The 12194-nt window shown below is 38.8% G+C and overlaps 1 protein-coding gene across 3 annotated transcripts in view; it reads left to right on the top strand.

Annotated features, from left to right (window-relative positions):
- Positions 1-12194, top strand: part of fam43b (family with sequence similarity 43 member B) — a 40794-nt gene that overhangs the window by 8437 nt on the left and 20163 nt on the right. For 2 of the 3 annotated variants that reach the window (XM_079588044.1, XM_079588045.1), the window contains exon 3: positions 4128-6541. The exons of the other annotated variant lie outside the window; for it this stretch is intronic. In XM_079588044.1, coding sequence (XP_079444170.1) covers positions 4442-5383 — 942 coding nt within the window. In that variant the 5' untranslated portion in view covers positions 4128-4441 and the 3' untranslated portion in view covers positions 5384-6541. Of the gene's footprint in view, positions 1-4127; positions 6542-12194 lie in introns of those variants that run through there. 3 annotated transcript variants of the gene reach the window in all.

Below are 12194 nucleotides of genomic sequence, written 5' to 3'. Positions count from 1 at the left end.
TTTAGACATAGCCAAATTGTTGTCATAGGAATAAGATTGTGTGGGTGTTTAAAATCGAGATCGCAATCTTTTAATAAATAACCGTGCAGCTCTACTGCAAATATTCTTTACTGTTTTCAAAGTTGAAATTTGCTTCCGAACAGACTCAAGTCTGTCCGTCCAGAAGTCTTACAGTTACATAAGCATGTTAAATTACAGCCTTCTTGTAAATCACAGCCAAAGTCTTAATTTCATCAAGATCTCCTTTATTCCTCGTTAGTAAAAGTCACAGAGTTAATTAATTCCCTCACACCCTCCTCTTTCATATGCAGATGAGATGCTATTCTGCCACACAGAAGGCTTTAATAATGCATTCACTTGGATATGGGGAGCTGGTGTCCCATTTTCTGTTACTGGACAGAATGTGTGATCCGGGACAGCTTGCACGAATGCTCTTCCTTTCCTAGAGTCCGAACAGAAAACAGTTTGGGAATAGGCTAAATTGTGACTGATATTGAATTTAATCAAAACATTGCCTGAAGTGGATCCTTCTGCAGATGTTTCCCACTTTCATTCATCATCTGGGTGCTTGCACAGTGCATGGCAGATATATATCAGTGTGAACTGTGCACATCTATCCTCGTAAAGTTGCAGGCTACGGGCCCTGTCCTCTCAGAGTTAATCTTCAAGTTGTCATGGGCATATTCTCTAAATTACAGGCCTGCTTTATATCGTACCCATTAGGCCGAGGCAATACGAACGTCAGTGCAAGATTCATTCCACTGTCGCTTTCAGTCAAAAATCATAAAGGCAGCCGCACGCAACCCCTTGCTTATCACTGTCCACTCTAGGAAACCAAACGCTTTTGCCATTTATACTCCTCAGAAAAAGAGCTGTCTCTCGTAATGGACTGAAACAAGTGTCCTACCCTTCAGGACAGCTCCCTTGAAAGGATAAAAATAGATCTAAGTTGGTTGCTGCTTGTGCCGTTGGGTTTCACTGTTGTCATATGGAGCTGTGTGATTCCAGGGTCAGGCTTTGGGAGAAAAAACGTGGGGAGAGGAAACTTTGCCATTTGTGACAAGGGCATGTGAGGACTCGGGCATTAATATGCTTTAATTAATTGTTTACCAAGTTCCATTTATAACTCAAGGTTAACGTTATCCTAGAATGTGTCTCAATTAATTTCTTCTGTACATATGTTTGCAGAGACTGCCTCTGCATTATTTAAATAGAATTTATTATAAATATTATCTGATAAAACACACACATTTGCAATCACAGTGAATCCATTCTTATTTATGAGTTTAATAACATTGTTTGAACTAGTATAACACTCAACCTGTTTTCATACCCACTTGCCCATCTGTGTGAATGTCCGCATGTAAAGTCTTCTGAAATATACTACAGCGAAATACGGAAAACGTAGAAGAGTGTTTGCCATTGCTAGACATAGTTTCTTAAAACAACACCTAAAAGTTTCTGCAACTGAGGCACTTTGATTGGTTGTCTGTTGCTTAACTTAGTGTTACATTCCTGCACCTTGTAGTTGGTGAATCTCATTTAACTGGTCAAGAACATGGCCGGATTATACTTCACTACAAAATCAAAGTTAAGAAATAAATCAAATTTGATTAAAGAAAATTAAGCTTAATTTCAGGACCATTACGTTTTTTAAATTGTTACATTGTCCCCCCCAAATTCTCACTTCCATAATGCAAAAAAAATTATGTTGGAATGCAATATATATATTTAAGTTTTTAAGCATTAGTATTTGTTGTATTGCTCCTAAATTAATGGTCATTCAATTGTTAATTTTTTTTACAGAAATGGCAATCTAATATTAATCTATATCTATACCTGAATATGTTCTTTATATACTTTTCATGAGATTTGCACTGCAAGGTGGACAAGGGCTTTACTTTACAAAGGCTTAACTTTGGGTTAAAAGCAATGCTAACACTCTTTTTTTTTAATTTCAAGTGTGAAACATTGATTAAAAGGATAGTTCTCTCAAAAATTTCCCATCAAGTCGTTGCAAAACTGTATGCACACAAAGCACAAAAGAAGATTTTGATTTTGAAGAACTCTGGGAACCAAATAACATTGGAGCCAACATTTATTTGTATGTAATGTATGAACAAAACAAAACTCTGAGACATTTCTCAAAAAATTATTTAAGATTTCACAGGAGAAAAAGAGAGTTTTGCAGATTTAGATGGTAAGAAAATTTAACCTAGGGTTACAAATGGCCATGACCCAGGATTAAACATTGTGTGATGAAGCATGAGTGGTTCAATACTTAAAAATAGTCAGCAACTAAGCAGTTAACAGCTTCAGCATGCTCTTTATATGTTCCACCCTTTGTTCTGTGAATGACTAACACAAAAATCAACACAAAAATTCCCCAGCGTGTTATAACAGGTCTGTAATGACTGATTGGGAATAGGAACCAATCCATCAAACGGAGAAGTAATCTCAGAGTGACAGGAGCAGTTCCACTCCTCTGCGCAGTCTATCGGATTGATGGAAATGCTTCTCGATGTAATGCATAACTGCTGACCTGCCCTGGCAGAACGGCTCGTCCAATACACTTCAGCCCAATCAGATCCTGAGACTAAGACACTGCAGGGAACATGGAAAAGGCTCATCAGCTGCAAACCGTCTAACAAATAATTGCATAAAAGTGACATCTGGTTTCAGTAGGAAAGGAAAATTATTCAAGTTTCAATGTGTAAAGCACATTCATTACTTCATTGCGGTTTTGTTTTATGATATTAGTTCACCCAAAAAAATACACTTTGTATAGAGATATTTAATTTAATCTGTTTTTTTCTTCTTCTTCTGTAGAGCACAAAGGGAGAGATTAATAAATACTAGTTGATCTTTTCCATGCAATTATAAATTAATAAGTATTGGAGCTTTTACACTATAGAAAGAATTCAAAAGCTCTATAAAGTGGCCCATACAACTTGTGTGCCATATTTCAAGTCTTCTGAAGCCAAATGATATTAGCTTTGTGTGAGAAAATGTGGGAAATTTCCTATTCACTGATAACCTTTTCCCTCCACTGAGCTCTAGTTAACCACTGTGACCAGGTCATTGAGTAAGAAGGGACTCGAGAATCTGATCTGTCTTGATTTGTGATCTTAGTAAATCACCTTGTATGATTAATTTAAATACTCTCATGAATTCTGCGTTTTGTTTTGTAATGTGGATTAATTCAGAAGACTTTTTTTTTATCAACTCTCATCAGCATGCCAAACGAGAACAATAGCATTTGCATATGGCAATTAAATTTGCATATGGCATCTAAGAACTGATGCACAATGTTATATCAACTAGTTTTATAATACTTTTAGGTTGCTTTTACATCCTTTAGAAACTCCAGTCCCAGTTCATTGTGAATGCACGAAGAAAAAAAGAAGATCAATGGAGATCAATCTCCATGGAAGAAAGTCATATAGGGTTTGGAAAACATTAGGGTGAGTAAATAACTATTTTCATTTTTGGATGAACTAGTCATTTAAGAAAATTGTAAAAGCTATGATCAAAAGCCTTAATCTTTAATAAAAGAGGAATGCTCATTTTATTGTCCAATAAACCTGGCATTGCATATTACAAATATTGTTGGCTCCTGGATGATTTGCTTTTGTTCCCCTCTTGTAAATTGCTTTGGAAAAAATGTCTTATAAATGCAAAAATGTAAAAGTATATATAAAATCAACTTGAATAATAATGAAAAATATGAAGTCTAGAGCAGAATATAGTGACGCATAGCTTTTATTCTCCTGCTGGAATTGTAGTGAAATTATAGTTGAAAAGAAAGTGATTTATCCTTTCAGGCAAAATTGTGAACTTGTTCAAATGTCAAGAAGCAAATGTTTCTCTCAGTCGTTTCAGGTTCTGCCGCCTACGCAATTGCTGCACTGGACATTTAATAACCATGTTAACGTGTTCTAGCACCTTCTTCTTTTGCAGTCGTTACGTAAAGTAATTTCCTGTAGTTTTCCGAGAAGACAAATGAATTAAATTAGGGGTGGGCTCTGGGAGGGGGTATATACTGATGATAGAAATGACTCCCAGCAGGTCAAAGTATTCCTGTAAGACACTCTGACATAAGGATGAACCCTCTTCTTCTGCCTCAGGGTCAGTGGTCAGAGTCTGCACTGAAACCGCCAGGTGAGAAGACGGTGAGGGCTTTGAAGGAGTTAAACGAGGACCGTCGAGGCTTCAAGCCCAGCGCTGATCAGCACTCAGTGATGCAGGAGGAGGAGGAAGAGGAAGGAGGAGCGAATAGAGCAGCTGAGCCTTTCTGCTTTCAGTCTCTCGTCAGCGAGTGCCAGAGCAGTTTCCTTTGCTGTGCTTCTCTGAGAAACACACACACACACACACACCAGAACGCTCTTCATTGCTGGTTGGGGGAGAGTGCTAAATCCTTTTCTCTCTCTCCGCCTGGATCATGCTGCCCTGGAAAAGGAGTAAGTTTGTGCTTGTGGAGAATGAGTCCAAAAGCAAGCCAAAAAGTCTTGGAGCCGGGCTCACCTACCATTCCCTGCTGTCGACTTTGCTCCACTCCTGTCCGGACCTCGTTCCTGACTGCCCGTTCCAATGGCTGGGGAGCGTCTTTCACAGCAAACGGCAGAAAGTCGAGCTCAATAAAGAGGAACCCACCTACAAGGTGCGTTACCTGGGCAGCGCGGTCACCATCATGGCTAAAGGTGACGACTGCACGCAGGAGGCGGTGGCCAAGATTTGGACTCGCAGCAACTACGGCGAACACAGCGCCAAGATGAAGCTCACCGTCGGGCCGCACGGCATCCGCTTGGGGGCGGATAGAGGTGGCAAAAAGAAGCCCGTCCACCTCTATTCCCTCAACCGCATCACATACTGCGCAGCTGACCCCTTTCGGCCCAAGATTTTCGCTTGGATTTACAGGCACCAGGTGAAGAATAAAGCAGTGGTGCTACGCTGCCATGCCGTCCTGTTACCGAAGGCAGACAAGGCCAGAGCGATAGCGCTCAGCCTGTACCAAAACTCAACCTCCGCATTCACGGAGTTCAAGCGGCTCAAGCGCCAATCTGACTTCCGTCATTGCCAGCAGCAGCTGTTGGGCGAAGACATTGTGCCTCTTATGCCTCTTCGGAGACTCCTAAACGGCCAATGCCACTACCAGCCACCTACTGAAAAGCCTGGGAGTGCCACACGGCTCTCTTCGATTACTGAGGAAGAGGAGGAGGAGGAGGACCGAGTGGTGGATGCGCAATCCAACAACACCACGTCAAACACCGGCACATCCAGTCCCCTTCCCGAGAAAGATCTGGGGAAGATCGTAAATAGACTGGATGAGGTTTCGATTACCAGCTGGGATGAGGCACAGATGACTATCAGCACTCTGGTGTGAGGTCACATGGATACAGTTTAGCGTCTTCACCACTGAGCCTCTGTCCTGTCGCCTTTCCTGCCAACCCAGTCTGTCTGGTACGTCCATCGATGCACCGTGAAACAGCCCTCCGAAACTTGGGGTTGGCACCAACGATGCTGCTTGCAGAGGAAGCGGTCCAAGAGATGCATGGAGAGGGAGAGCCAGTACAAGCACAATACAAGCAGGACCACAGGTACACCAATCATTTGGAGTTGGTCGAGAGCTTACACCGAAAAGCCTTTATCTACCCCCGACATCGAGCAAAGCTTAAACTGCACCCGAAGACAATAAAGCATTCATCTCGTACTCACACCACCTTTGTTTGTTTTTTTGAGTACATGCCAAGTGCTTCAGACTGACGGACTATAAGAAGGAACATTAAAATGTGACTTTTTGAACGGCCAGTCTGTCTTTTGAAGTTCGTAACTGTCCCCCGGTGACCTCTCTCAACAGGCTCAGCTTCAATGGGATGCGGTTAAAGCTGGTTTATTGGCACTGGGAGCAGCACTAATGAATTAAACCATAACTTAGGAATCGAGTCGTTGACTTGACATGTTTACGGCTACCATTCGTCACAGCTCTGCTAATCAGTAATGAATAACAAGTGGAGGCATCACCTGTGATGTTTAAGATGGGCCTTTTAAAATGTTTTTAAACGGTATCAATTTTACACTGTGATCTGTCTGGGACCAATGGCAGCCATGTATCTTGTGTTTATACAAACGAGCAATTGTAATTTATGCTGAATTTGTGTTGGTGTAATCATGTGTTAGTCATAAAAACTCATTTTTATGCTGTTCACATGAAGGTCGCAGCTTCCATCTGTCAACGCTGGCATGTGTTTTGTAATTTCAGTGCGTCGTATTAATCTTCTGGAAACTGGGGAAAACAGTAAAACATTTTTCTACTACTTCCATCTTTTTCTGCACAATGGAACACTGTCGGTGTGAAAAATTGCCAGATGTTGCATAATAAAATGTTTGCTTATAATAATTGTGAATTCTTAGAGCCCCAGCTCATCTCGGGATGATCGGATTGAGTTTATTTGAAGGATTTGAAAATGCAAACTGCTGATTTTCAGGCTGTATTTCAAAAGATCATTTCTTGCTTAAATAAATATTGAATTCATAGAAAAGGAAAAAAAAATGTCCATTGACATCTTGTGAGTGGGCTGTGAAAGGAACTGATTTCATCTGTTGCTGAGGGGCATTTAGCTTTTCCCTCAAAGTGAGGCAATTAATCAGCCGATTGAATTGTTGAGAATGTGAGCATAAAACACCTGGGCAGGCAGCGCAGAGCTTTCAGCGTGACATGAAATCAGCCAGAAGAGGCTTCAACAGCCTCTCAGCGCATAGTTGATTAAATCGAACAAAAGGACAAGCACATAAATAAGCAAAACTCCATAAGATCTGCATCCAATTCACCATAACAAGATCTGCTTTCTGAAGTGCAGTTGAAAACAATTTCATTAGTGGTGCTTGCTAGGGCAAATATTGCTATTGCTCAGGTTTAGGCAACAAGGGTTGTGTGGATGATTTATTCCTCAAATCGTGTCACTTGAGGAGAGTTGATACTCTTAGCTTTCTAAGTGATTATACCGGCAATTTTCAATAAAGTCCCATCGAGTTATATTGAAGGAGGAACCCAAGCCATATCTAGAGACTTGAGGGTGGATTCTTGACTCTAGCCATGTAAGAAACCACCTAGAAGACCTTTAAAACTGCATAGCAACACCTTGGCAATCATGCGCAAAACCCATTGTGGCACCACTTTTGCTACATTAAGGGCCAGATTTACTAACAGCTTGCGCCAGCACAAACCCTCTTTTGGAGTAAAAAAAAAACAACTGTCAGGATTTACTAAAGACACGCAGTGAAAATTAGCGCTGAAAAGGCTTGGACAGGGTTATTTTTGCTGCCGACCTTATTGCATATGCATTCGTAGGAGTATTTCAATGAATCATGAAGGTGATTTACTAAGGTTTGCGTTAGTTAACTGGCTCTTGGTAGATTGCGTTGGTCATTATGGAAATGATCTGGCTGCGTCTGTGTTCTTTCATTTGCATGTCGTCAGTAGATCACGTGCAGAACTTTCCACTCCTTTTTTAGTAAATCTGGCCCTAAATGTACAAATCTAGTTTGTTTTGTTGTTTGATTATTTCGTTTACAGCACCAGATACAATTTTAGATCATTTAAAAAATATATATATATATATTGTTTGTCCTTGAGATAGTGGGATGCTTTAGGTGACTTGTTAAATTAACTTAATAGAACTGGGTGGACAGACGTAAAAAAAACAATCAGCTTACAAAAGGTAATATTGTGCTTTTTTGATCTCTGAATTTTTTGAGGTCTTGTGTTCTGTTCTGACTGAAATATGAGGAATTTTTGCAGGGCATCAATGAGGCATGGAGAAAGAGGGAGACATATTTAACAAATACAGGCAGAAAATGATGTCCAGATGGCAGCAGAAATGTGCATTATGAGAGGAACACACATTTTACATTATTGTGAAGCATGTGTTTCACAAGCATTATTTTTGTAAACTACATCTGGATTTAACTCCAAATGCAAACCACTTTGAATTTGCCTTCTGTCTAAAATATTAATTTATCCAAAAATAAATTCTGTATTTATGTTGTAAAATACATTTAATCCTATATGGTGTAGGCCAAATTTTGTCTTTGGAACACAAAAGGAGTTAATATATGACTTAAACCCCTGGTTTCACAGACAAGGCTTAAAGGTGCAGTGTGTGGTTTTTAGCGACATCTAGTGGTGAGATTACGAATTGCAACCATCAAAAGTTACGGTGGCCGACAGGAGTTGATGTCGTCGGTCGTCGTCAACAGAGAGTAGCCAGTTAAGCAATGAGGTTTCTTTACAAAGATAAATTAAGAAATTATGTGTACTTTATTATTCAGTAAAACGATATGTTATTGCGAATATTATTGTTACTTGTTCATCATTGTGTCAGTGGTTTATTCGCTGACTTTAGCTAGCTTCTTTGCATTAAGAACAACATAGTGACGAAACGTGTTTGTCCGTTTAGGGCCACTGTAGCGCAAAATAATGCCACATATCAATGTAAGTGGACCCGCGGTGTATGCAGATAGAAATGGCTCATTCTAAGGTAACAAAAACATAACGGTTCATTAAGTAAGGTCTTTATACACCACTGTAAACATAGTTATGTATATTATATTGCATTTCTGTCTACAGAACCTCCTAAATATTACACAATGCACCTTTAAGCCTAGTCCCAGACTAAAATGTATGTTTGAAAGCAACTTGCACTGACATCTTAAAATATGTCAGGGACGTTTTTTATTATTATCTCAAGATGCACACAACAAGTAATGTTTTTCCTCTAAGGCACATTTATTAAAGCTACTTAAGTGTCCTAATTGAACTAAGGCCTATTCCTGGTATAATCTCTGTTTGTGAAACCAGGCCTAAATAAAGTGCACAACTCACAGACTGATCTAATGGTTTTGGAGCTTGACAAACGTGGTCACTGTTTTTGCATACAAATATGGTGTTGGATTAAAAAAAAAAACAGCTATTAAGGTTTCTAAAAAATATATATTTTGTGTAACACAGAAAAAAAGAAAGGGGAAAAAACGGGTCCTAAAGACCCTATGTATAATGCAATATAAAGACCTCAAACTTTTGAACATTAGTTTTTATGTGTAAATGACAGATTGACATCCTAATCTGGACATTAAGTGGCTGTGATGGACACCATTTTGTCCCTGGGATTGGATTCTGTAAGTGTAATCTCACCTCTAACTGTTAGAAAATGTGAGTGTGAGTTTGAGTGTGTGAGTGACAGACTAATGGGAGTGAAGAGTGTTACTTCTCTCCTGTAAGCCTCAATGAAAGTGTTAATAGTCTCCTTTGGAGGCACAGAGGGGAACAAGGTGTGCTGGGCCGGGACATACAGGATCAATGAGCCATCTTTCAGGCATACAGAGAGAGAGAGAGAGCGATAAAAAGGATGACAGCCCTGTTTTAGGTGTGTGTGTAAAAACGAGAGATAAAGTGAGAGACTTGCATTTGTATTCCTCAGCAGCACCGTTCTCTTCTCTTGAACAGCAGCGCTGTATTCTGCATTATTACTTCTAAACACACACTGTGCCGGATCAAATTCCCTGAAGGCTCAATCATAAATAGTTAATTCCTTGAGAAATATTTGCACACATAGTTCGAGAGCAAAGATGTTTGCTCTAAACTTAGTTGAGCAAAGCTTTGATAGTGTTTAACCTCTAAAGAAAGATGGTTTTATTTAAATCTCTAAAACAAATAAAAGGCAGAATAAGACAAACTTGATTTATTTCCTGAACAGATCTGGCAAGAGAGTGCAGAACTGAAGGTGGTTTAGTAGAAACTGTTTTGTATGCATTTTTTGGTTGCACTTTATTTTACAATACTTGCACTTACATGTACTTATAGTGTACTTAAGATAGTTAATATAAGGTTAGGTATAGGTTCAGGGTTAGTACCTAGTTATTATTACCCAGTTAAGTACACAGTATTTACATGGGGAACATGACTCTAAAATAAAGTGCTACCCATTATTTTAATAACATCAAGAAAATTAAATGTTAATGCATGTGGCGGTTTATTAATCGCATATCAATATTTACCAAGGAAAGCCTCCAAGTAATTCACACTCTCATGACAATTTGTCATTTGTCGACAATATATTGTATGACTTGTCTTGACACTACCGTTCAAAAGTTTGGGGTCAGTACGATTTATTGATGTTTTTGAATTTTGATAGAAGTATCCTATGGTCATCATGGATTAATTTACTTAATCAAAAACACATTTAAACAGTAATATTTTGAAGTATTATAAAAATGTCTACAATAATTAATTCTAATATGCTGATTGGTTCTCAATACACATTTATTATTATTATTGTCAATGTTTAAAACCGTTTTGCGGCTTAATTTTTTTTTTTGTGGAAACCTTTGATGAATAGAAAGAACAAAAGAACAGCATAGGGATATCTTTTGTAACATTATAAATGTATTTACTGTTGCTTTTGATCAATTTAATGCATCCTTATTAATAACAGTACTAATTTCTCTTACTGACCCCAAACTTTTGAACGGTAGTGTATATAAAGAGCATTCCTGTATATAAAGAGCATTCCTGTAACTCAAACATTGGAGGGAGCCAGGAATTGACAGTCTGAAACAAAATGTACCATATTTACTGCAATATGCATTGTTTGTGCTTTCCAAAAGAAAATATATGACTCCCAAGATGACTACCTATTTCAAAATGCGTCACTGCTATGGAAGTAAATGGGTAGCAAATTCTTTCATGTTAACTTTAGATGTTTATTTAAATAAAGATAATTATTGATTCAAAAAGGAACACGATGTAATTCTAACACACAAACGGCTGCATGAAATTAGATTGCCTGCAGTATAATTGTTATGCAACGCTATCATAAATCAGGCCAAAAACTTGTCCACGCTGATCCATAGAGTCCGAGCTAAAACAGCTTATCTGTTATTAGTGCTATACAGAGCAATATACTCCAAACACAAGCCACCCACAAGGGACCTGGGCTCACTGACAATGAATTTTGCATGACCTTTCAAAAACAATGCTTGCACACCTTTACGACCATATGTATTTCATGGTGGATGAAAGATAGTATTCTCTGACAGTCCCCCTGTTAAGACCGATCAGCATCTGTGCTGTTATCTAAGCTATAGAATCTGTGTGACTTGAATAATTCAGCGTTTTCATCCAAAATATTCTCTTTGCTTGTGTGTTTTCTCAAGTCATATTTCTCTGCAGTTCTAGAACAAGATGAGGAGAAACTTTAATGGGGAGAGGATTCTTCAAAGATCAAAGCAAGACCTTTGATGTTGATGCATCGCTTGTTTTAGCATCAACATCAAAATTTAACTCGCAGAAAAATAAAGAGAATAAGCCAGGTTAATTTGCCCATGAGAATCAGATGTTTAAGACCAGTACCATTAAAGAAAATGTGAAATCAAAATCGACCCATTCATTAATGCACAGTATTGATTAATAAATAACTTTCCTGCTGCTGTAACAAGTAAATCGAACCAATTTATCAGGATTTTAAAGGGGACCTATTATGCAAAATTCACTTTTATAAGGTTTCTTGAACACAGATGTGTGTCCAGTGTGTGTAAACAACCAGCCTGTAAAATCCACCCACTCCTTTTTGTGTAATCCTCATAAATCATAAACAGTCTCTCCAAACGAGCGGTTCCAGATTTCCCCCTACTCTTACTGCCCCAAAAAAACATAAGAGTCGCCGTAGACTCCCGGCATCTGAGCCACTGAGAACACCGTGGTTGAATTTAATTGATGAAGTGTTATATATTTGCGCAGTTATATATTTGGTCAGTTCCACTCTGGATTTGCACAAAGGTTGTTTCTGAAATATTTTTAGATTAACGCTACATGCTATAGTAGTCGATTAGTTGAATCAACTTAACTCCACAAAAACCACATACATTATTATCCACTAACCATTCAGGAATGTCCAGTTGCATTTTAAAAGTTAAAATTTCTTCTTGAGTCTCTCCATCAGTGTCCGACTCTTGTTTGAACATTTTTATCATTTTGGCTGCGTGACATTCTCCAGTTTTGTTGTTGTCGGAGTATCCGAAGCACGAGCTGTAAAGGCCACGCCCTCTTCTGGAAAGGGGGCTGGGAGCAGCATCTCAGTTGCATTTAAAGGAACACATGCAAAAATGACGTGTTTTTGCTCACACCCAAACAGAAGCAA

Source organism: Phoxinus phoxinus, assembly GCF_949152265.1.
Source record: "Phoxinus phoxinus genome assembly, chromosome: 18".
Lineage (NCBI taxonomy): Eukaryota > Metazoa > Chordata > Actinopteri > Cypriniformes > Leuciscidae > Phoxinus > Phoxinus phoxinus.
This window is presented reverse-complemented; position numbering and strand designations above follow the sequence as displayed.